Raw genomic sequence first — 23,573 nt, 5'->3', positions numbered from 1 at the left:
GCACTTGTCTTATAGGGTATTCTTGTTTCATCTTTCATCTTTAACCTTCGGCTTCTCTCCAACTTCTTGTTAGTCTCTGACTATTTAGAGGAAAAGATATGGACGTCACTTTGAAACTAACTGTGGCCTGTAGTGTTTGTGATTACCAAGGACTACTCTGCTAGCAGTTACTGCCCAGTAATTATACTAATACATGCTTAAGTCATAGATATCTCACATCTGAAACTAGTCATCAATGTATCAATGATACTTTTGCACTATAATAACCTTATTAACAGCCAGGTCACAATCTAACGGGATCTAGAATTACAAGATCAATATCACTATAATTTAATTTGATTTTTTTAATTTAACTCTATACATTTGATTTAAATAGTGCTTATCAGAAATGGTCACATGACCCGCTTTTGTTGTAATAATTTTTGTTTTATGTTTACAATTAATAATGAGTCAGTAAAGCATTACCAGTAAGAGCAGGAGCCATACCCAGCACCCAGACACCAGGTAATGGCGCTCCGATAACCATGGTAACCGAGATTTCACCCTGTGGTAGTAGGGTGGTAGCAAGAGGGGTGCTGTTTTTTTCAGCCATAGACAGCCAGAGCAAAATTCACCTGGGATTAAAAACCTACAGACAGGATCATCCCCATGAAACATATCCAAGAGGACCAGAAGGGGCCACAAAGCCAGAGGGACTATCATGAAAAGCAGGTTTTTATTCTACAAAATCCCATCCTGCATGAGTTCATATATAAGTACATACATGAAATCCATGCACACAAACACATAGATATTCATGTCCACACACAGACATACATGCACACTAAGACATACATGCACACACACACAGACATACATGCAGAATAGGACCACCATGTGCATCCATACAGAGATATACCCACATATATACACACACACACACACACACACACAGCAGTATACACACTGACAGCTCCTACCTGCAGAGCATCTCTTCCTGTAGTGGCAGGTTAATGGCTGGGGATCCTTGCCATTTTCTTACATGCAGAACCATGAAGCCTCCATTGTAACTTCTTCCATTTTGACTGCAGCATGTGACTGCTGAAGGAGCTTCTTACTGGTAGATCTGTCACAGGATCACATGACAGGAAGTTGGAAACTGACTCTGCCATCTCTGATGCCTGTAATGGAGTCTGTGTCTTGGCAAATACCCCTGCTGGAAGAGGAACCCCATACAGCAAGTGAGTCTCCATCTACACCCTCACCTCACCCACCCAAGTACTGGACAGATGCTTCAACTACACTGCAGCAGGTGGGGCCCCAACCACCAGGGCTCCGGATCAACTGCCACATTTGCCCCATTGTTAGTCTCAGTGCAAGGGAGTGTGAATATGTGTATATGAGTACGTGTAGTTATATATATAAATATATCTATAAATAAATATATATATCTATATATATATATACACACACACTAAATCGTTCACACAGTGTACTTAGCTGTTAGAAAAATTTCTAGTTGTAACTTGATTGCAAAAAGGTTCTCTAACGATCAATTAGCCATTGCAACACAGGAGTGATGGGAGTGATAAATGGCCTCTGTACGCCTATGAAGATATTTCATTACAAATCCACTGTTTCCAGCTACAATAAACATTTAAAACATTAACAGCGTCTGCACTGTATTTCTGATCCATTTCATGTCATTTTAATGGACAAAAAGTTTAATGGACATTCCTGTGAACCCAAACTTGCATGATCCATGTTCTCTTGCTCAATACTTATATATTTTATTAAGGGTAAATAGAATAAACAAACACAGGGTGCTAGTTTTAATGTCTTCCTTTAATTGCATTTAATGACCTCTATTTGTATTATGAAAGCAGCAAATTACTATTTTTTATTAAATATGATAGAGAAGAAGCAAATGTATTTTTATTTTATTAATATTATGCAGTTTTGTACTTGTATGTGATGTATCTATTTTTTTCTTGCATTGATCCTTAATGTGTTTCTGTGATTGGCAGAGATTCATTATTTTGTGACCTCGTAGAGGCCTTGACAATGTCATAACACACACAGGTACACATATTCTATGCAGTCTGTGCATAAGATGACAGCTTTTTAGTGCACAGCACTAACCATGAAGCTGTTCCTAATCGGATTTATTATTTGGGCTCTTTTCATTGTTTCTGAGAGTTCTGAACATGGAGGTGAGTTTATTACAGAGAAGCTTTAAGGAAAATAAAAGGCAGAGATTGTTACCATTAACATTGCAATTTATGGATGTGTTATAGTTTTATAGCTTATTCTATTATAAGTAACTGTTTAACCCACCTTTCATCCTTTGTACTAATTTAAACAGGTTGTTGCCTAACTGTCAAGTAGATTTAAATCTCACATATTTAATAAACCGTGTATCCTGGATTATTCATATTCTGTTAATACCAATAAACTCAATCTTACTTTATTCTTTGAAAATATAATGGAGTAGCTTTAACATACGTTTATTTTTTGTGTGTTATTTTACTTTAAACCAAAATCTCCTGTTTCTCAAATGTCTTGTCCTTTCCGTTTCAGTCTGTGGAAACAGACCCCTAGTGGAGGATTTCCGTGGCTCCCGCGTGGTTGGGGGAAAGGATGCGGAGCCCGGTAACTGGCCCTGGACAGTGAGTATCCAGGAGGAAATCGCCAAAGAGTATTTTCATTTATGCGGAGGTGTCGTCCTGAATCCTTTGTGGGTTCTGACAGCTGCCCATTGTTTTAAGAATCTCGGCAAGTAAGTAACTTCATTGTTTTATGGCAGAAAATGCAGAATTAGAATGGTTTAGGAGACAGTGGCCAGTGCGTATTCCAATACAACTAACTGTAATCTTTTAATAGAAACATTTAACATAAATCCCATAATCAGAACCCTAGTCATCTATTTTTTAGGAGAAACCATGGATATGCTTATTTCCTGAATATAAATGCATGCAAAATATATACACATCTATTTTGGGGGAAAGTCAAACCCCTGACTTTATGTGGAGCTCGTTCCTTTATAACATAACACAAAAACAAACACAGCATGTGTTCTGGTTAATATGGTATTTATTAATGCTTGAAAAAGTAAGATAACTAATAAAATGTACCTTGGTTTATTCAGTGAATATTTTTCCTGGAGACTTGTGTTTGGCGCCAACCAACTATCACAGATGGGGACAAAGGTTCAGATCCGAACTATAAAAGAAAATATTCAGCATGAGAAATACGATCCTGAAACGGAGAGCAACGACATCGCCTTGCTTAAGCTGAACAAGCCCATCATATTTGACGACTACACTCAGCCAGCGTGTCTCCCTGCCAAACAGGCGATTCTGAGTAAAATGGACGACTGCTACATCGCAGGCTGGGGTGTCATTGAAGAAGGATGTAAGCATAGCTTTATCCGTAGATTTTGTCCATTTGTAGGTTCCTGATGGTCCAAAGATTTCTGAGGCCAGCTCTGCATTAAATAACTCTTTTTTTCTCTTCAGCGACTGAAGCATCAGACATCCTCCAGGAAGCTCCTGTGAACCTGATTCCAGTGGAACGCTGCAACCGCCCAACCTGGTATAACGGAGCTTTGGGTAACTACAACCTCTGTGCTGGATATGAACAGGGAGGCATCGATAGCTGCCAGGTAAGCCAATTTTCCTCTGTCATGGTGCATTGTTAATGTTTTCAACATCCTGGGCAGTACTTGTTTTATAAAACTTTGCCGAGGAACAGCTGGGGAAATGGTAATTATTTGAAGTCTTTATTAAGGAATGTTTTATTTGCTTTGAATCACGCAGGGTGACAGTGGTGGACCTTTGATGTGCAAAACACACAAAGCCAAGTTTTATGCTGTGGTTGGCGTAACCAGCTGGGGCTCCGGCTGTGGCCAGAAGCAAAACCCTGGAGTCTACACCTCGACCCAGTTCTACCTCGAGTGGATCTTTAAACACCTCAACGACGAGAAGAAACCTGCATCGAAATCTCTGAAGATGAAGGCCGCTAAAAAAATCTGGCCAAAATTAGCCGAAAAACTCAGCAAAGCCGGCAAGAAGACCCATTAATTTTAGGGTGCTCCAGAAATAGAAGAATCCATCAAATCTGGGCCATCTCCTTAACAAGAGAGAATAACATGCCAGCAATGAGTAGACTTGATTGTAGGGCTGCAACTAACGATTATTTTAATAATCGATTAGTTGGCCGATTATTTTTTCGATTAATCGATTAATCGGATAAAAAAAAACAATATGCAAATTTTTTGTTTATTTAAAATAATTTAATGAACTGGATGTTAAAAAACAACTTAAAATTTACATTAACATTCTTATTTTGTTATGATGTAATAAAAAAACAATATTTTCAAAGTACAAAAACCCAAACACAATATTTATGAAACAAAATAACCCCAAACATTCTGAAAAGAGGTGGACTATTACTGTTCAAGAAACTTTGCACCCAGCACTTTGCACCCGGCACTTTGCACCCGGCACTTTGCACCCGGCCCTGGCACTTTGCACCCAGCACTTTGCACCCGGCACTTTGCACCCGGCACTTTGCCCCAGCCCTGGCACTTTGCCCCAGCCCTGGCACTTTGCACCCAGAACTTTGCACCCAGCCCTGGCACTTTGCACCCAGAACTTTGCACCCAGCACTTTGCACCCAGCCCTGGCACTTTGCACCCAGCCCTGGCACTTTGCACCCAGCCCTGGCACTTTGCACCCAGCACTTTGCACCCGGCACTTTGCACCCAGCCCTGGCACTTTGCACCCAGCACTTTGCACCCAGCCCTGGCACTTTGCACCCAGAACTTTGCACCCAGCCCTGGCACTTTGCACCCAGCCCTGGCATTTTGCACCCAGCCCTGGCACTTTGCACTGTGCCCCTGCACCCAGTCTCCAACTCTGCCCTGCACCCAGCCCTGCCCCCACATTCTGCCCTGCCCCCACACTCACACCCTGCACCCACTCTGCTCTGCACCCACACTCACACTCTGCCCTGCACCCAGTCTCCAACTCTGCCCTGCACCCCCACCCCCACTCTGCCCTGCACCCAGTCTCCTGCCCTGCCCTCACACCCTGCCCTGCATCCCCACCCCCACCCTGCCCTGCACTCAGTCTCCTACCCTGGCCTGCCCCCCCCACTCTGCCCTGCATCCCCTGAAACCCCACCCCCACCCCCGCAAATCGCTCTGTGCGAACGGAGCCACTCGCACAGAGCGAACCGCAACTAAAAGAAGGCGCGTGTAGCGGAAGCGGGGAACGCTCGCGGAGGTAAGTAAAAGGAGCCGAGTGCTCCAACAACGAATTGATCACTCGATTAATCGATAACGGAAATCGTCGACAACGATTTCCGTTATCGATTATTATCGATTTTATCGATTCGTTGTTTCAGCCCTACTTGATTGTATAGATTAGTAAGCCAATAAATAGAAAAGCATCAAATGCCCTGGATATAGTTTATTTTCTTGAATGTGTATTGCTTAGGACTGGCTAGTGTGTATATAAAGTGTACCGAATTATAGCCTACTTTTTTAAGGAAATTGTACCAAATTAACAGTATATATGTATATATATATATATATATATATATATATATATACTGCTATATATTGCCTTTTTTTTCTTCATGGCACTACCACCAGCCTGAACCATACAAGACAGGATGGATCCATGCTTTCATGTTCTTTACGCCAAAGTCTGAATGTTGCAGCTGTGATTGAGGCCATCACACCAGGCATCGTTCTTCCAGTGTTCGATAGTCCGATTTTGGTGAGCCTGTGCAAATTGTAGTCTCATTTTCCTGTTCTTAGCAGACAGGAGTGGCACCCGGTATGGTCTTCTGCTGCTGTAGCTGTTTCAAGGTTCGACGTGTTGTGCATTTAGCGATGTATTCTGCATACCTTGATTGTAACTAGCGGTTATTTGCGTTACTGTTGCCTTTCTGTCATCTCGAACCAGACTGCCCATTCTCTGACCTCTAAAATCACAAAGGAATTTTCGTCCTCACAACTGCCACTCATTGGATATCTTTTTCTTTTTCGGACCATTCTCTGTAAACCCTAGTGATGGTTGTCCGTGAAAATCTCTGTAGATCAGCAATTAAATAGGTGTACTTAATAAAGTAGCCAGCCAGAGTATATATATATATATATACAGGGCTGATGCAAGGATTTTTACCACTTAGGCAAAACATAATTTTGCCGCCCCCTGGCTCCACCCCCCAAGCCCCCCTAACTGGCTGACTCGCTCCCACTCCTCCCATAGTGACTGCGAGCCGCGGCCGCGCTTCTAATGAATGACCTCGGCCGGCGGTTCGCGGCTGCCGGCGCCCCCTCCAAGTATATATATACTGTAGTTTGGAGTAGGCGTATTAGTCCAGTATTTAAGAATCCAAAATAACAGGATGTTGCAGAATCTTGTAATACCTTTTTTATTGGATTTATATATATATATATATATATATATAAATAAATATATGCAGTAACTCACAAAAGTGACTACACCCCTCACATTTTTGTAAATAGTTCATTATATCTTTTCATGTGATAACACTGAAGAAATGACACTCTGCTACAATGTAAAGTAGTGAGTGTACAGCCTGTATAACAGTGTAAATTTGGTTTTCCCATCAAAATAACTCAACATACAGCCATTAATGTCTAAACCTTGGTAACAAAAGCGAGCCCCCCCTTAAGTGAAAAAGTCCAAATTGGTCCCAATTAGCCATTTCCTCTCCCCGGTGTCATGTGACTTGTTAGTGTGAGTGTTGAATGGGGAGCAGGTGTGTTAAATTTGGTGTTATCGCTCTCACACTCTCTCATACTGGTCACTGGAAGTACAACATACCACCTCATGGCAAAGAACTCTCTGAGGATCTGAAAAAAACAATTGTTGTTCTACATAAAGATGGCCTAGGCTATAAGAAGATTGCCAAGACCCTGAAACTGAGCTGCAGCATGGTGGGTACAGCGTTTCCACTCAGAACACGCCTCACCATGGTCGACCAAAGAAGTTGAGTGCACGTGCTCAGCATGCCAGCATTGCTGCGGAGGTTGAATGGGGTGGGGGTCAGCCTGTCAGTGCTCGGACCATACGCGCAGACTGCCTCAAATTGGTCTGCATGGTCGTCCCAGAAGGAGGCCTCTTCTAAAGATGATGCACAAGAGAGCCCACAAACAGTATACCGAAGACAAGGAGAACAAGGACATGGATTACTGGAACCATGTCCTGTGGTCCGAAGAGACCAAGATAAACTTATTTGGTTCAGATGGTGTCAAGCGTGTGTGGCGGCAACCGGGTGAGGAGTAGAAAGACAAGTGTCTCTTGCCTACAGTCAAGCATGGTGGTGGGAGTGTCATGGTCTGGGCCTCCATGAGTGCTGCTGGCACTGGGGATAATACATTATAGAGCATGTGACAAAAACTCTAATTAAAGCCATAAGGTCTCTGTTTTGGATAGATTTGTCTATCTTGTTATCTTGTGTATTCATTATGAATGCCTCAATGAGATTTCTTCCTTGGGTTTCAGACAGTTGTCAGAGGTTGATAACAAAAGAGTAGATAATGAAACAACCAAGATAATTTTAATACACTTTATTTCCAATGCTGCATTTTAATACTTTAAGGTTTAAGGGTAACTTATAAAACTTTTGGGTAGTATATGTGCCAAGTGTTTTTAATATACATCATATGCAGCTGAAATTTAATTTGCTATATAGGTCTCATAGGCCTTCCCAAATAACAGGTACTACATTTTGGATGTTTATTCTCCAATAAAATTATATCTCTGTACTATTCTATACCAAAATACAATGTACAATGAGGTGACCAGATTTTAAAATGAAATTCCGGGGGACATTTTTCATTAAATTGGCAAATGGTAAAAAAATTATTTTAAGCATATGTTCTTCAAACTATATATGGAGATTCTTAGAAACTTTTCGGCTGAGGATTCAAATAGACAGAATCTAAACTCCTCAGCATCTGGATAAAGATGACATCGGTGCTAGGCAGATAATATAGGATAAAATCTTATGTCATGGGATTGGGAGTACATCACTACATTAAAAAAAGTAATCCTACACGGGACGCCTGAAGCCACAAATTACTGCCACTAATCCTTTTCAATAATATATACAAAAAAGTATATGAAATAACACAAAACCTTTACTTTTCCGCTTACTAATTTCTGGGCCTAGAAACCACACCAGTACAGGCTCTGCCACACCAAGACCCAAACACACACCAGGACAGGCTCTGCCATACCGACACCCAGACACACACACCCACACACCAGGGCAGGCTCTGCCACACCGATACTCGGACACACACCAGGACAGGCTCTGCCACACCGACAACCACACACCAGGACAGGCTCTGCCACATCAGCACGTAAACATACACACTTCAGGACAGGCTCTGCCACGCCCAAACACATGCACCTGGACAGGCTCTGCCACACTGACACCCAAACACACACACCAGGACAGACTTTGCCACAGCAACACCCAAACACACACACCTGGACAAGCTCTGCCACACCAACACCCAAACATGCCAGGACAGGCTCTGCCACACTGACACCCAAACACGCACACACCAGGACAGGACACGCAATAACGAAGCATTAAAAAATGTATTTTCTACACTGCTTTGTCATTAACCCCCCTTTTATAATTTTGCCCCAGCCAGGCCTCCCTTTTGCGTCCCCCACCCACCCTTGTGTATTGATTTATGTGATGCCCCCATTTATACCCCTCTTAGTATTGATTTATGTGATGCCTACCAGCCAACCCCCCTCCCTTGTGTATTGATGCCCCACCCCTTTTGTATTTAGCCAGCCACCCACCCCATTTATATTTATTTTGTAATGCCATAACCCAGGCGACCCCCTTTTGTATTATTTAATTTTTAATGATGTCCCTAGGCAATTCTTCCTCCACCTCCCTTGACTATGGGTCCCCATTTTTTGGAATACTTTTTTTTATTACTTATTTTTCCTGTTCTCCTCCTACGTTGCAATCCTCACATCTTGAAAGGGGTGGGACAAATAGCCTCACTGACACACTGCTACTGGGCAGCACGGTGTGTGCATGCCGACCCTCAAAATTTTAGTTATTCTTACGGCCGCTTTGAACCTTGTGGCCACACGACGGCCGCTCTGAATGTTGGTCTACCAGACCACAGACAGGCCGGCCGGGAAACTTCCCAGTTTCCTGGTGGGCCAGTCCTGCCCTGCATCCGGGGACATTATTTATCTGGTTACCCTAATGTACAATAACCAAGTATATTAAGTTTCTAAATGTTAAAAAAAACTATTGGCATAGGCGTATTTTAGAACTTCCCAGGCCATCTGGATCTGTTCTGGGGGAGTGTCATGCCCCATCCAGGGTGCGGAGCTGCATATCTCTGGCTTTTCCCTGTTTTGCTACAATCCATTCCTGGATTTCCTTATGCTCTGTCCTGATCTTCTGATTCTTTGATTCTAGCCCTGCTCTTTGTTTCAGCTTCCGTTTCTTTTATAAGTTGTGCCTCAACCGTTATGTTTCTCAATTTATGTCAGATCTTGTGTGTAACATGTCCCGGTAATGTTTGAGGACCGCTTTGCTCTGGCCCTGTACATGATCCTGACGTGCTTGTTATTTGCACCCACTTTTTTTATATATGTTACCATGGTAAACAGCACCTACACCAACTCCATTTTTTTGTGAGAGTTGCTGATTGTCGGCTTTTTCCTCATCTGAAGCAGATGGCTGTTTGCACATGCAAGCTCCTGTGTGTAACAAAAACACAACACGTTCCACAGAAAGAAGTTTAGCCTTTTATTAAACTTGGTTAACAGATCACCATATGGTTGAAGGCACATTTAAATACTTGGTTGATCCATATTTCATTATAGCAAAGACTCAATATGAGTATACATTTATTTTTAATGTACACTTTTTTCATTGGCATAATAATGACTTTGGGGTTATAAGAAAATTAATTTCTATTGGAATCCAATGGTTGTATGGTAGTTCTTGGTTCTGAATAACTTGTTTCATTCAAATGATCCTGTAACCAGTCAATATACATGGACACTCTTGTGTAAACACCATATTTGTCCTTGCTTGCACATCCTAGTCCCCAGCTGACAATACCAGTGAGAAAAAATGTATCCTTATACTTTGTGGCGTGTGGCCCTCCACTGTCACCTTTACACGCATCCTTGGAACCATCGGTGAAGCCTGCACAAAACATGTTTCTTGTAATATTTATATTAGTCTGCTGGATACAATCTTGTGTCTTCACCCTGGGCAGCTGCACTTTGTGCAATATGTCAGGGGTTACCCCACCCTCTAACAGGCGACCCCATCCACTGACTGTTGAATACCTGATGGACATCAGCTCTTGTACAGCAAACCGTCTTTCAGGCAAACATAATGAAACCACATAGTCTGTATAATTAACTGGATGATCCATTTTAAGTAGAGCTATATCATTGTCATAATTTGAGCTTTTCCCAATATAGTTTTCATGTACTATGATTTGAGATATGTTCCTCTCTTGTTCTGTACCTTCAGCTTCGCTCAGTTTGTGTTCACCTAAAAAACAAAACACAACACAAAATCGTATTTGTAGAAGATAACTATATGATAAGTATACACCAGAGGATGGGAGCCAGTATAAAATGAAAGTGTCACTATACATTTATTTTATTGAGATATGTTATACATTTGAGTAGGCGCGGGCACACCAAGTTGTTGATTATCACCTATATAACTTTCAACTTTCCAAATAGGGGCACTTGTGGGTAGACGTGTGTCTAGAGGTCAGTATATTTTATGTACTTTATTTGCACAAATGTAATCCATTTTTTTTAGTCTCTACACACAAATTATTCTGCCTTTTACAGCTGGAGCAGGGATGTATCTTGGTAGGGCGCCGTCCTGTTCCTAACCCAAGGCAATGCCCTAGCTGTCCCCTACCAGAACATAGAAACATAGATTTGGACAGTAGATAAAAACCATTCGGCCCATCTATCTGACCATTTTTGCTCAGTCCTTAATTAGTCCTTGGTTTTGTCTTAGATACAGGATAACTTTATGCATATCCCATGCAAGTTTAAATTCTCTCACTACCATGTCTGATGGGACGCTGTTCCATTTATCTACCACCCTCTTGGTAAAGTAATACTTCCTTACATTTCATTCACATGATACCCAAGATCTACCAACGTCCACTTTGATGTGCACATGGGTAGAGTAAATTCACTATAAAGGCTATGCCCGCTAGGCACAGTGCTCCATAGTGTATAAAGGCTGGTGACAAGTGAGATCTCATCTCCCAACTGGTGCATGGAGCATAGAGAGCAATATACCCTTGGTTATGTGGGTGCCGCCTACCAGGAGCTGCTCTCTAGACCTTGTTGGCTTAGGCCTGTATACACCACTGAGCTGGAGAACACTGTGACACTCTCATATCCAGCAAACATTCTGGGATCCGGGGGAGGAAAGGACAGGATTGTCCTTCCTAAAAAGAGACACTAGGGTGCTATGCAGTAACACAAAGAATACTAATCCAGATATAACCAGATTCTTCTTCTTAATTTACCCCATTAAATAAGGCTAAATGTTAGTCCTTTTAGTAACAACATTGGACATAGACATAATCAGCTTCTAGTGATTTGGAGATCACACACGCAAATACCCCACTCTAGTGGGGTGGGGATACAGTAGTTTCTGAGTTACAGACCCATTTTACCTCCCCATCTCTAAATTGTTGGTTCTGTATGAATAAAAAGATAATAATGATAATAATAATAATAATAAAATGCAGGTGTCCATCTATCAATGTACAATCAATCTATTCTATCTATGAAATATACAAAGAACAAGAGGTCACCCTCTGAGACTGGAAGAGCGGGGATTTCATAGATGACAAAGGAAGGGATTCTTTACAGTAAGGACAATAAAGGTATAGAATTCACTGCCAAGGGAGGTGGTGTTAGCCAATACTTTAGATACCTTCAAAAGGGGTCTGGATATTTTTCTAGAAAGACAAGACATACAGGGCTATAAATAGAATTAATATTTTAGAGCTTCTTGATCCGAGGAGAAATCTGTTTGCCTTTTGGAGTCAAGAAGAACATTTCCCCTTGATGGCAGAATTTGAAGTAGCTTAATTAGGGTTTTTTCCCTTCTTTTGGATCAAGAGTAGGAAGGTTTTTTCAACCTTATTTACTATGTTTACTATGTATCAGTCATATGTGAAGCAACTCTTTTTTGTGATGCTCTTATAACCATTTGTAAAATAGTTTAACAGATTTATTCTGCAATTTCAGCTAAATGTAGACAAAGCACAGTTATTATTTGTGTATATTTTTACAACCTAAGAAATATATTCGTACATACTTACCAAGGACAACAATTAGTTTTTTCATGATAGCTGATTTTACACAATGAGCTGCAGTGACAATCCAGTTTGGTGCTACTAACGTTCCGCCACAGATGAATGTTTTTCCGTGAAAGAGTGCAGCCTAAAAGTACATTTTAACAAAAATATAACACTATTAGGGCTGCAACTAACGACACAATGAAACAACGAACATTTTGAAATTACTATGTGCAATGATTAAACAGGTGTTCTCACGATGTTTTATAACTAGTATTTTCAAAAATATTGCATCTTCTGTTTTTAAGAATTTTCACATAACATTTTCAGACACCTGCATATTAGCCATTTACACATGTTCTAACTGTTATCTCAGCCTGATCCACTTTTCAAACACTCTGATTTCTTAATGGCTTTTGGAAAACAATAAAATGTCTAATCCAAAGGGATAGTATGAATAATGAAAGCCTTTGGAGTAAAGGATTTCATTGGATAATTAGCCATAAACAGTAAATCCTCAAAGAAAATATTTATTTTTCAATGGGAGTTCCCCTTTAAAGGGGATAGCTTGCCGTGCCAGGGGGTCTCCAACAGGTAGATCACTGGCTGCAGGGGCCTAATAGCCATCATCACAGAAGTTGCAAAAGCCACCAGGCCCACCACTCTAGGGGACCCGGGCGACTACTTGTCCTCTACTTTAAAGCAGTTCACCCTGCATGTCAAAGGGCCTGCAGCTTTCTCTCTGGTACTTATACAGTCTTTGTGAGTGTGTTTATATTAATGTGTATGTGTAAGTGAGCATGAGTGTGTATGTGTACTTCAGTAGACATTTGTATGTGTGAGCGTGAATGTGTAAGTGTTTATGTGTAAGCGTTGATGTGTAAGTGTGGATGTGGATGTGTAAATCATAAATGCATTTGAGTACTTGTGTAAGTGTACTTGTGAGTATGAATGTGTATGTAGTGTAAGAGAGTGTTAGCATGAGAGTGTAAGTGTGTGTTAGTGAGTATGAGTAAGTGTATGTCAGTGTAAGTATGTGTAAGCATGTTTCTGTTTGTTAGCTTGAGTGTGTAAGTTTGTGTAGGTGTGCGTACATATTTGTTCCAGTGCGTATGTTAAGAGTGCAACGGGTCGGCTGTTTGGGGGAAATATGACACAGGTATGCTGTTTGGAGGCACAGATAATCTGGCTAGTGGCACTGACAAGCTGTATTGGGAAAAAATGGCACAGATAAACTGTCCAGAGGCATTTATAAACTGTTTGGGGCTTGTGTGTGTGCAATCTGTGCCAAAATCAAAGGAAATGTTGGAGACCCCTGCAATGAGGTTTATTTTAGTAATGCTACTTTATAATTTAGATACTAATTTTTTAATTAAAAAACGGTGGCTTGTAGGGATTAATGTTTGATAAATAATCAACATTAACTCAACTGCTTTCTTTACGACTGAAACCATTTCATATAAATTATTATTTTATTGCTTCCTTAATTGTAAACACAAACTGGGTTTATTCTCTAAATTGAGGTCTGACTACCAAAGTAGTGCTAAAATTTGCTGCAATTGTGGAATTTCAATATACATGCCACAAAGGCTGTGCTGACCCTGTATAATGCATAGTTCCTCCAGTGGAGTAACTTTCAACAACACTCACTTATTTCACCATGTACTACGAAGGGTCACCTCAACTCTTCTTGTAGGACAAATTTGCTGGAACCTGTAAGTTTTTTATTGTGAATAAACTCAAAAGCACATAATGCAGGTTTTAACTAAACTCTTTGGTAGTCAAACTTCAAACTTTACCACTATTATATATTCTTATTCAATTAATAAAGAAATCCTAAAAATCTTAAATAATGAATTTAAAATAAAATAGAGGATTCATTGATTTAGTGTCACTAAGCATTATGTTAGAACAAGAAATGTATGAAATGTGGGTTAGATTAACTGAATTCTTAGAATTCACAGAATCCTCAACAAGTCTTGGGGTTGCTTACCTGCCAAGGACATTCCCCTTTAGGACAATGTTCACCTCCCACAATTCGACCAAATTTCCTCTTATTCTTTAATATTGGAATTTTCCCACATGGATATAGCACTATTGGAAAAAATAATGCACTTAAAGAAACACTTATGTTTAAATCATAAAATATTACATAATAGATAGCAACAGAATGGTTGCATTTACAGTTACTTAATTATTAGATTAGATGTAGCTGCAATTAACAATCTTGATTTACGTGTTAAACATTTCTAGGGGTGAAAATGATTACCGGTAATATTTTAATTCTGACACTCTTTAATACATACAATAGGTGAGCAGTCTCTATTTCAAGGAAGGAGTCTGCAGAATGCATGGGGGGAGCCCTGAAGAAGGCACATTGCTGAGCAGTGAAACAGAAGTCTCATACAACCTTGTTCACATAAGTAGATTGGGCCATTTAGTGAATGGGGAAAATTAGTTATTATGTGGTAGCATTTGGGGATTTACATGATGGATTTTCAGGAGTAGTAGGATATAAAGGCAGTTATGCAGGTGTTATCTACCTCATTGTCCATGATTCTTTATCTTACTCTTTAGACTGGCTTAGTTAAGGTTTTAATTAACGTTAAATTTTATTTAAAGTCGGAAATATTTTTTTGCGCAAAGTACAAAATTAAAAAGACCTTGGCTTTAGCGTGTGTTGTTTAAAAGTTTATTTACTATCTGCTAAAATCCAGTTTTGCACAATAAAACAATGCACATTCATACAAAATGTGTTTTAGCCGACCCTAGCATGTTCAAACTTTGTAAAACTAGTTAGTTGAGAGAACTTACCAGTAGGTGTGCATGATAATCCATCTTCTCCTAAAACGTAACCTTCTGCACATGAGCATGTCCGGATTGTAGATGGGGTGTCATTGCAAAAATGTTCACATTCTCCATTGTCATACATGCATTTAAGCAAATCATTTGTACCTGGAAACCATACATACATACATTAATGAAAACTATTTACTGGACAGATTAAAAAATATATATATAAATAAATATATAAACCATTGAAAGTGTTTTGTTTACTAAAGGTAGATTTGTCCATTTGCCAAGTGCCCAGTATTTGACCAGCTTTTTTTTTTTTTTTTTTAAAGTCAAGCTGGTTGCCAGTGGGATACCCTGACCAACTCTATGCATCCACTACTATAATAGTCTTAAAGCTATCCTAACTATTGAACCAGACCAAGCACTGCTTGGGGTTGGAATCCCTACACAGTACCGGCCCGACAATGGAGCCGAGTGGGGCAACCGCTCCAAGCCCTTTGCCGCCAAAAGCCCTTTTTTTTTTTTTAAAGCGAAAGAGAGAGAAAGGGGCGCCGAGTGGTTTTCGCTTACCAAGCTGTCAGTACCCGCTCGGCACCCCTCGCTCTCTCCTCTGCGGCGAGTCTTCCTGTTCGGTCTCGGTGCCGGCTTGTAATGCTGAGTGTCGGAAGATTTCCGGCGCTCAGCATTACAAGCCGGCACCGAGACCGAACAGGGAGACTTGCCGCAGGACTGCTGAAAGGTAAGTACAAGGGAGGAGGGGGGGGCGGCAGGGACGGAGGGAGAAGAAGGGTAGATAATGGGGGGGGCGGCAGGGACGGAGGGAGAGGAAGGGTAGATAAGGGGGGGCGGCAGGGACGGGGGTAGAGGAAGGGTAGATAAGGGGGGGGCGGCATTTTAAAATTCGCCCCAGGAGGCATTTTGCCTTGGGCCGGCCCTCTCCCTACATCAGGAAACATTGGCAGACTAGATGGGCCAAGTCCTTCTTGTCTGCCTTCAGATTCTATGTTTCCATGCTAATCTTGTCAATACTTGAGTAAAAATATGTGAAATGGCATAATGCAAACAATGTACCAATTTGATAAATGGGATAGATATGCTGTATGTATATAATGTAATTGGTAATGTGGTATTCTGCTAAAAACATGCTGGGCAAGCCATGTTCATATAAACTGTCTCAGAAATTAGGTATTTTAATGGTGATCATCAAAGTTCCTTTTTACTGGAAACACTTTGTAAGTTCTGTACCATTTTCTTTCACAGTTATAATATGGATACAATGCCCCCTACTGATATTGCAGGTTTAGGCAATAAATGCATCATCTTATTCCTTATCCACTTCATTGGGGGATGAGCTTAGGGAATAAACCCATATACCGACCATGACACCAAAATTCAAGTTGTCCGAAGAGGGACAATTATGTTTTAAGGGGTATAGTTAGATGTACTGCTAGAGAGAGGGGATTTACCAATATTTTATAGCATTTATAAGATGGATAGTTTATTTTATTTACACAATTTAGATTAAAACAATTTCCTGATATTATTAATGCTGTCAGTCTGTTAGTCTGGACTGCACTTGAAAGGTATGGAAAAACAAGTGATACAAATTCTGGTGTTAAAGACAGAATAGTAGTGTGGCATGTTTCTATTTGTATCCAAGTATTGTCTGAATGGAAACCTCATGTTTTCCCCAAATGTATCCATCAAATAGTGTAAAATATTGGGTATAATAAGCACAATGAGCTCCCTTTTCAAGAGTCATGATGTCATTTCCTAGGCAGCGTGTAAAGGACCAAAGGGTGCAGGAGAAGAGACCTGCACCCATGCTGTGGACCATGGCTTCTCAAGGGATGAGCCTCCTAAATGTAGTTTGTACATGTATAAGTGTCAGTGTATGTGAGTGTGAGTATATGTAAACGGGTGTATGTTTGCAATCCTAGAAATAACCCGTGAAGCTGGAGTTATGGGTTCATTTACACAAGTACTGGTACTTCATTTTTTTCCTACAAATAGTTATGTAAAGGTATGCCTGTGCATATTATACCTGATGTTTACAGATATGCCGCTGCAAAACCTTCTTTCCGTATGAAGCCTATTATAGGCATATAAAAGTATAGAGTGTAGACAAGCCCCTACAATGTATAATAACCTTTTCCTGTTTTACTCACTTTGCTCACAGTTTCGGCCTTCATAAGGTATGGGGCAGCTGCACACGTATGACTGGAACTGATCGAAGCAGGTCCCTCCATTTTTACAAGGGTTGGACAGGCATTGGTCCTCATCTGCAAACATGCCTCAGATTAGGTTTGTCCACACATACCATTTTAAATGTGCCTTTTCGGTTTATTTTACGTCAAAATGAATGTACAAGAAAGCATACCTGTGTAAGTCTTCCAAAATTCTTTCTGGTGAAAACAGAAATTAAAAAGTGTTATTTGTTTTGAATTTTACAAAGGCGATGTATTAGACATTATTATTATTATTATATTATTATTATTTAATCCTACGATTATGCCCATCCATGTGTTGAAAAAATAGACCAGGCTGGATATTTACTGGAGTTTAAGTTTTATGTGTCCTGTCAGTGGTCATAATGTTATGGCCGATTGGCGTATATACACCTATAAATGAATGTGCAACAGGTACTGCACTGAGTAAGGACCAAACACAAGAGTATAAGACAAGACTAAGGGCTGATTAAGTAACCCCTTACTTCAGGAAAATAGGCAGACTATATGGGCTGAATGGTTCTTATCTGCCGTCAAGTTTTATTTTTCTAAGAGACGTCTGATGTTTCTCTGCAGACCACAGGGTTCAAGAGTGGGAATAACCTTTATGCAATTAACAAATAGGTCCATTGCCACTAATAAGAGATCAACTTCAGAAAAACATTTCTAATTTAACAAGTCAGTATAGAAGAAATGCTCAAAACAGAGTTGGTGTTTACATACAGTACGACGATCATCCTTAAAGATTTCTTTGGCTTCCTCATATGAACAGGTCTCTTCTATACATTCTCGCTCCAAGGATCCTGGCTTTAGCTCTTCAAACCAAGAATTAGCTCTCTTTGTTCGGGTTTTCAAAATAGCGGCTGCTTCTTTAGCCTGTAAAAAAACTTTAAAGTGGCACTGGCTAAATCAATGCTTTGCTTAAAGCAGAAAAAAACCAAAGATCATCTGATTGACATCTGAATATTACAATAGTTGGGATCTCATGAGATTGGACCTGGAACTTCCAGTTGAAGCACCGCTACCCTGTGTCACTTTCCTCTTTGTCTGGGCAGGGGCGCTTACCCCATATTCCCTGCAAATTAAGGCTATTTTGGGCTAGTCCTGTCTCCACATCATACTAGTCCCTTGGAGGGGGGGCTCCATGTAGCCTAGGTTGGGAAGTTCACAGGGAAGTTTGATTCTGTTATTGTTCTTATGATCAGTGAAACGGCATATACATAGTTAGATTACACTTGGATATGGCTAGCTCTTTTCCCCTTATGATAAGCCAAGAAAAGTATTGGCACCAGCCCACACCAGTTACCTAGCTCCATTGTTGCTATTCTATACTGTCACCGTAGTAAATGATTAGCCCACCACACTGCAGCTGTGATCCTTTTTAATAAACATTAGTTGCAAATGCATTGATGAATTAATTAGATTTCCCCTTTGTATTTGTTTTCTTTAAACTTAGAAAGTAAAATACTGGTAAACAAAGGGCAGATTTCTATAAATATTTGAAACATAAACCTCCTACCACCAGCAACTTGGCTGGCAGAAGGTACACTCAGCCAAACACATAGCTTGATTTTAATGATTTTAATGATTTTAATGATTTTAACAGGAACGTTTTCCTGCCAGTGACTGGCTGTTACAAGCATTAACTGTGTATAGAGAATAGAGAACTGGCACCCATTTTTACACACAATTTCACATTTGCATAGACTTACACACTAGCACACATGCACTCGCATACTGAGTAACGCACATTTACACCCTCACACTAACACAGACTTCACTCATGTTAACACATGCTTCCTCTCACACCCACTTATGCATGTACATCCATGCTCACACATACACATTCATGCTTATACACAAACACTTCTAAATACAATCTCACTCTAAAATAGATACAGTCACATATATGTGCTCCCTTACCCACTCACTCACTTACTCACCCCCTTACCTCACCTGCAGCTTTCTCTCTATTTGTGAGCAGCCTCACGTTTAACCATAGGATCATGTAACATTGCATTACGTGACCCCGCTGTATCCCTGCCACCCCTGCACCCTGGTTAGCTGTATATAATTTACAACAGATAGCACTGTAAAAATGTGCCTGTTTATTCAGTTTCTTTCAAATAAGTATTTTGTTATATGTGTGAATATGGTTTGCACAGAAAGGCCAACTTGACTTGAAAAACCCAATCTATAATTAGTGTTGAAAACTAAAATCGGAAAGAAGGAAATCACGTTTGAACAAACATATGAAAATGCTTGTTAAGTATAAACTGCCTTGCGCTTTAGGGGTCAATACAGTGTGATGACGCAGGGGATTTGCTTAGTTCCATTGATTCTCTCATTTTAACATTATTATTATTATGTTTAATAATACATTAGGTAAAGAGGGCCCTGCTGGCAATATTACGATCTAGAAGACATCTAGGCTTGAGGGCCACATTCAACAAAAATTTTTAAAATTAAAAATTAAAAGACCACACGAGGACTATTGCATATCTGTAAAACTTCATTGAAGCGCCCCTAAAATGTAGCGTCACTGCTCTACCCTACTGAACAGTTCTATCAATAGCCTGCATTTGTGACAGCCGGTCAGAGCCTAGTATACTTTGGAGGGTTTTCATGATGAAATCTGACAATTCTGATCCAATTTCTGAATTTCTTTTTAATAAAAAGAATAAGTCCTGGTATTTACGTTATCAGAAGTGGTTTTGTAGGGAGACTTTTTCCCCCCTACTTTACTGAGAAGGTGGCAGATAAATGGAACAGCCTCCCAGCAGAATTGGTAGTTGCTAATGAGGTGAGGTAATTTAAGCCTGCATGGGACAGATATGAAGCGATCCTGAGTCTTTACATAAGGAAAATGGGCAGACAAGATGGGCTGAATGGGTCTTCTCTGCCGTCAATGGGTTTCTTTGTAAAACCAGATTATAATCATTTCTAATTTGTTAAATAGCACATATATAATCCCCAAAATTTCTAGCTCTGTGGCAATTTATCCAAGGGCCGGTACACAGTGTGCACACAATTCACTACAATCCTTTTGCTTTTGTAATTCAACAAATTTGGTAAAAAGTTGGAACGGTTTGTTCTGCCCTTTTGTGACCAGGGCATTGGGTCTTCTTTTTAAATTGTACTTTTGATGGGGGAGGAATTTATTCCCAATGTTTAAATGTAGCATATGTAGACACTTCTGAAAGTACTGCAATCATTTAAATAATAATAAAAAAAACATACAACCAACTAGATTTATAGACGCTGTTACGGTGAAAAATGTAAACTTTAAAGAAGTCCATCGAGTTTACGTAATGCTGACCCGAAGGCACCGAGCAGCTACGGTATCAGCGACTGCCCTCCCTTCTCTAAAGATAAGATGAGAAGAAATAAGATAGGGACGCATTATATATGTTACTATTAAACGCGCAGCTTTCATGACGTACCTGAAACCGTTTGGAGAGGCACATAGAGAATGATCAGGCAGAAGCACAGGGATTTAAGCTGTCCCAGGTCCATAGTGAAGGATATGTATTCCTATTGCAAAACACTAAACATATTATCAGCCTGTCCAAAGTTCTTTGTTTAAACATTTGGGATGGGGGGAGGGCCTAGATAGCATTGCACAAGATTGACACAACCATTAGAAGTAGGATGTGTTCACATTGTTCTATTGATGAGCCACATCTCATCGAGCAGGAGTAGAAACCCTATTGCAAGACAGCAGCCATTGCCATCAACCCCCCGCCCCCATCATCAGGGCTAATGAGAGACTGAATGGTACCCCAGGGCAAGAATACCCTTTGAACCCTCCCACCCAATGTTTTTGCCATTTTAGATGGTATTATTGTGTGTTTACATAGTTTCATTTATAAATCTGTATTCTACTTTGGCTTGCTGTTTTAGCAGTGTGTGATACACTCACATCCAAACATCCTGTGTTCTTACATCATGGTAGTGATGCAGGAATACCAACAATATAATGGTTGACAGCTGATGTAACCTCACTATATCATTTTATTCAGGAATTGAGGCCATTTCCTCTACTCTTTTTCACAATCTATTTTTTGAACAAGCGAGACTTTGATGCAGAAGGAAGATCATCGATGAACTAAACTTTTAGGAGACGCCAGTAAGAGAGGCTGGGATTTGCTTTCAGGAGACTATGTACAGTAAATGCTTGGGTGGTGAATATCTTCCAACAAACGGCTTGGAACAGCTGGCAGTAGGAAGGGTGGTGCTTTTTTGTGCCCATTTTTCCTGATATTAGACCCAGATTTTAATCAGCCCTTGATCTTGTCAGATTCAGAATCGCTTTGTGCCTAGCTCATGCATTAAAATCCTTTACTGTATTATCCTCTACTACCTCTAATGGGAGGCTGTTTCCTTTATCTACCATCAAATACTCACTGCTGATGTTTTTTTGGGGGCAGTAGACTATCCATTTAATAATCCTTTTTTATTTTACCTTACATCTATTGCATCAATTGATGGTGTTCCTTGTCGCTTTGTGATTAATCACAGCAGGCATCATAATGTTAAACTCTATCTCAATTTATGATTCCTTATTTGTAAGTGGCTCCACTTCACATCTTTAACAACGGTCTTTGTTGTGTAACCTTAATAACCCAATTCACAAAATATATAAAGCAATGCATAATAAAAACAATCCAATGCATCCAAGAGCCCAAAAACAGTCACTTACTCAATCACCCATTATCCAATTCATCCTACATTCATATCACACGTCAGACTCACCAGTGACCCGCGCCGCTAAGCCATTGTTTCAGTTTCTCAATAATATAACATGGTATAAATGGGATTTAGATTGGTTTTATATAGAATACATTTTAAGGAGATTCGGCAGAAGCTGCCGAGATGTAACCATCAATCCTTCATTACATATTATATAACATTCTATACTGAAATTTACAACGCAATAGAAAGAAAAAGAAAAAAAAACAACAAAAAACGATGAGATTAGACAAGTTCTTGTAAAAACCACAGATCTAGCAGAACAGACATATGATGGAAGATATTTTTAATTTTAACAAGGTGTTTTCACAATATATTTAAGAGCAAATATTTTACAAAATATTTACAAATAACTTACAATGTAGAGATGCCAAAAACGTGTGCAAATTGCTATCGTATACAAGGATCGTATAGTATCTAGCAACGGTAATAAGGGGGGCAACCTATTGCCACAAGGTCCTGAAATGCTTAATTTTATTTTACAGTCTTCAAAACAGTGAAAAATATTTGTATACTGAAAAACAAAACAAAAAAAAATATGTAGCTAAAAGGTGTTTGCCCAATGTCCCAGTTCTGGGTATTGTCAACGCTGGTCTCTGAAGGTTTTAGTACTTCCCATACTATCATAGGGATTTATTCATTAAAGCGAGCAGCAGCGTTTGTAGGAAAGTTCCAGTGTGGACGTAACAATTTCACTATACATTACAGAGATCCAACCCCAGTGAGCTTCTGTCGTGGAAGAGATTGACTGGCCCTGTATAACGAAACCATAAAGGTTTCTTTAGCGTCTCCTCACTGACTATGCATTGCACAGGGCCAGCTTACACCGGGCCAGGATTGGCCCCTCACAACGCATAATGAATTTGTCAGGTTGAAAGTACAGCTCTCCTGCCACTACAGCTAGAGTGAATAAACCTCAACGTTTGTGGGCTTGCATATGAAATATAAATGCACATACAGAGCAACCAGGACTTATGCCGATCACTATATTTTAGAATGACTCAATGGGAATTGCAGTTACTGGGCACTATTCAGATCATTCACTAAATTTAAACTATTTATCATTGAATTATTGCCCACCAATTTATTATTGCTTTATTATATATAGCTGTGCAGTAGTTTTTTTTAGCAACAGTCATCTAAAGTGGGAAAATATTTTTTTTTCATAATTAGTGGGTCATAATTTGTCTTCAATTAAACTTTTGAGCAAATATAACCTTTATGTACAAGTATGTACATAGTATATGTATCCAGTCTCCAAAATATCGGCCGAATACCTTTCCGCGGATAGGAGCATATAGGAGCATCTTGGGTTTTACAAATTTAGGTGCCCCGCCGTAACATGTTATGTGTGTTGAGGATACAATGCACAGGAAGGAAAAAAACAGAGAAAAGCTACATGTTTAATGGCCGTCACATCATTTCTAGAT

General features: G+C 40.0%; 2 protein-coding genes across 2 annotated transcripts; one reads left to right on the top strand and one right to left on the bottom strand.

The window, feature by feature from the left end:
• The first annotated feature begins 2,122 nt into the window (after nucleotides 1–2,122).
• On the top strand, nucleotides 2,123–4,061 carry LOC149276538 (acrosin-like). The gene is made up of 5 exons (XM_089503481.1): nucleotides 2,123–2,192; nucleotides 2,560–2,758; nucleotides 3,128–3,411; nucleotides 3,498–3,643; nucleotides 3,798–4,061. Exons 1-5 carry the CDS (start codon nucleotides 2,123–2,125, stop codon nucleotides 4,059–4,061), a joined length of 963 nt encoding a protein of 320 aa, XP_089359607.1.
• Nucleotides 4,062–9,976: 5,915 nt separating this feature from the next.
• Nucleotides 9,977–20,907, bottom strand: LOC149276537 (coagulation factor VII-like). Its single transcript, XM_089503480.1, has 8 exons — nucleotides 20,835–20,907; nucleotides 18,115–18,278; nucleotides 17,544–17,568; nucleotides 17,332–17,445; nucleotides 15,182–15,322; nucleotides 14,361–14,461; nucleotides 12,392–12,512; nucleotides 9,977–10,578 (listed from the first exon to the last, which is right to left on the bottom strand). Exons 1-8 carry the CDS (start codon nucleotides 20,905–20,907, stop codon nucleotides 9,977–9,979), a joined length of 1,341 nt encoding a protein of 446 aa, XP_089359606.1.
• Nucleotides 20,908–23,573: the final 2,666 nt, after the last annotated feature.

Source organism: Sceloporus occidentalis, unplaced genomic scaffold (genome assembly GCF_023333645.1).
Source record: "Sceloporus occidentalis isolate IW3139 unplaced genomic scaffold, rSceOcc1.0.p SCAF_234, whole genome shotgun sequence".
Taxonomy (NCBI): domain Eukaryota; kingdom Metazoa; phylum Chordata; class Lepidosauria; order Squamata; family Phrynosomatidae; genus Sceloporus; species Sceloporus occidentalis.
This window is presented reverse-complemented; position numbering and strand designations above follow the sequence as displayed.

Excerpts from the sequence above, each read along its gene's own strand:
- LOC149276537 (XM_089503480.1), bottom strand. The coding sequence starts at position 20,907 with ATGGACCTGGGACAGCTTAAATCCCTGTGCTTCTGCCTGATCATTCTC. Across the intron at positions 17,569-18,114 it reads TTAAGGATGATCGTCGTACT|AAAGAATTTTGGAAGACTTA; the intron begins GTATGTAAACAC and ends TGTTTTCACCAG. Across the intron at positions 12,513-14,360 it reads AAGGGGAATGTCCTTGGCAG|GCTGCACTCTTTCACGGAAA; the intron begins GTAAGCAACCCC and ends ATGTACTTTTAG.
- LOC149276538 (XM_089503481.1), top strand. The coding sequence starts at position 2,123 with ATGAAGCTGTTCCTAATCGGATTTATTATTTGGGCTCTTTTCATTGTT. Across the intron at positions 2,193-2,559 it reads TGAGAGTTCTGAACATGGAG|TCTGTGGAAACAGACCCCTA; the intron begins GTGAGTTTATTA and ends TTTCCGTTTCAG. Across the intron at positions 3,412-3,497 it reads ATGTAAGCATAGCTTTATCC|CGACTGAAGCATCAGACATC; the intron begins GTAGATTTTGTC and ends TTTTCTCTTCAG.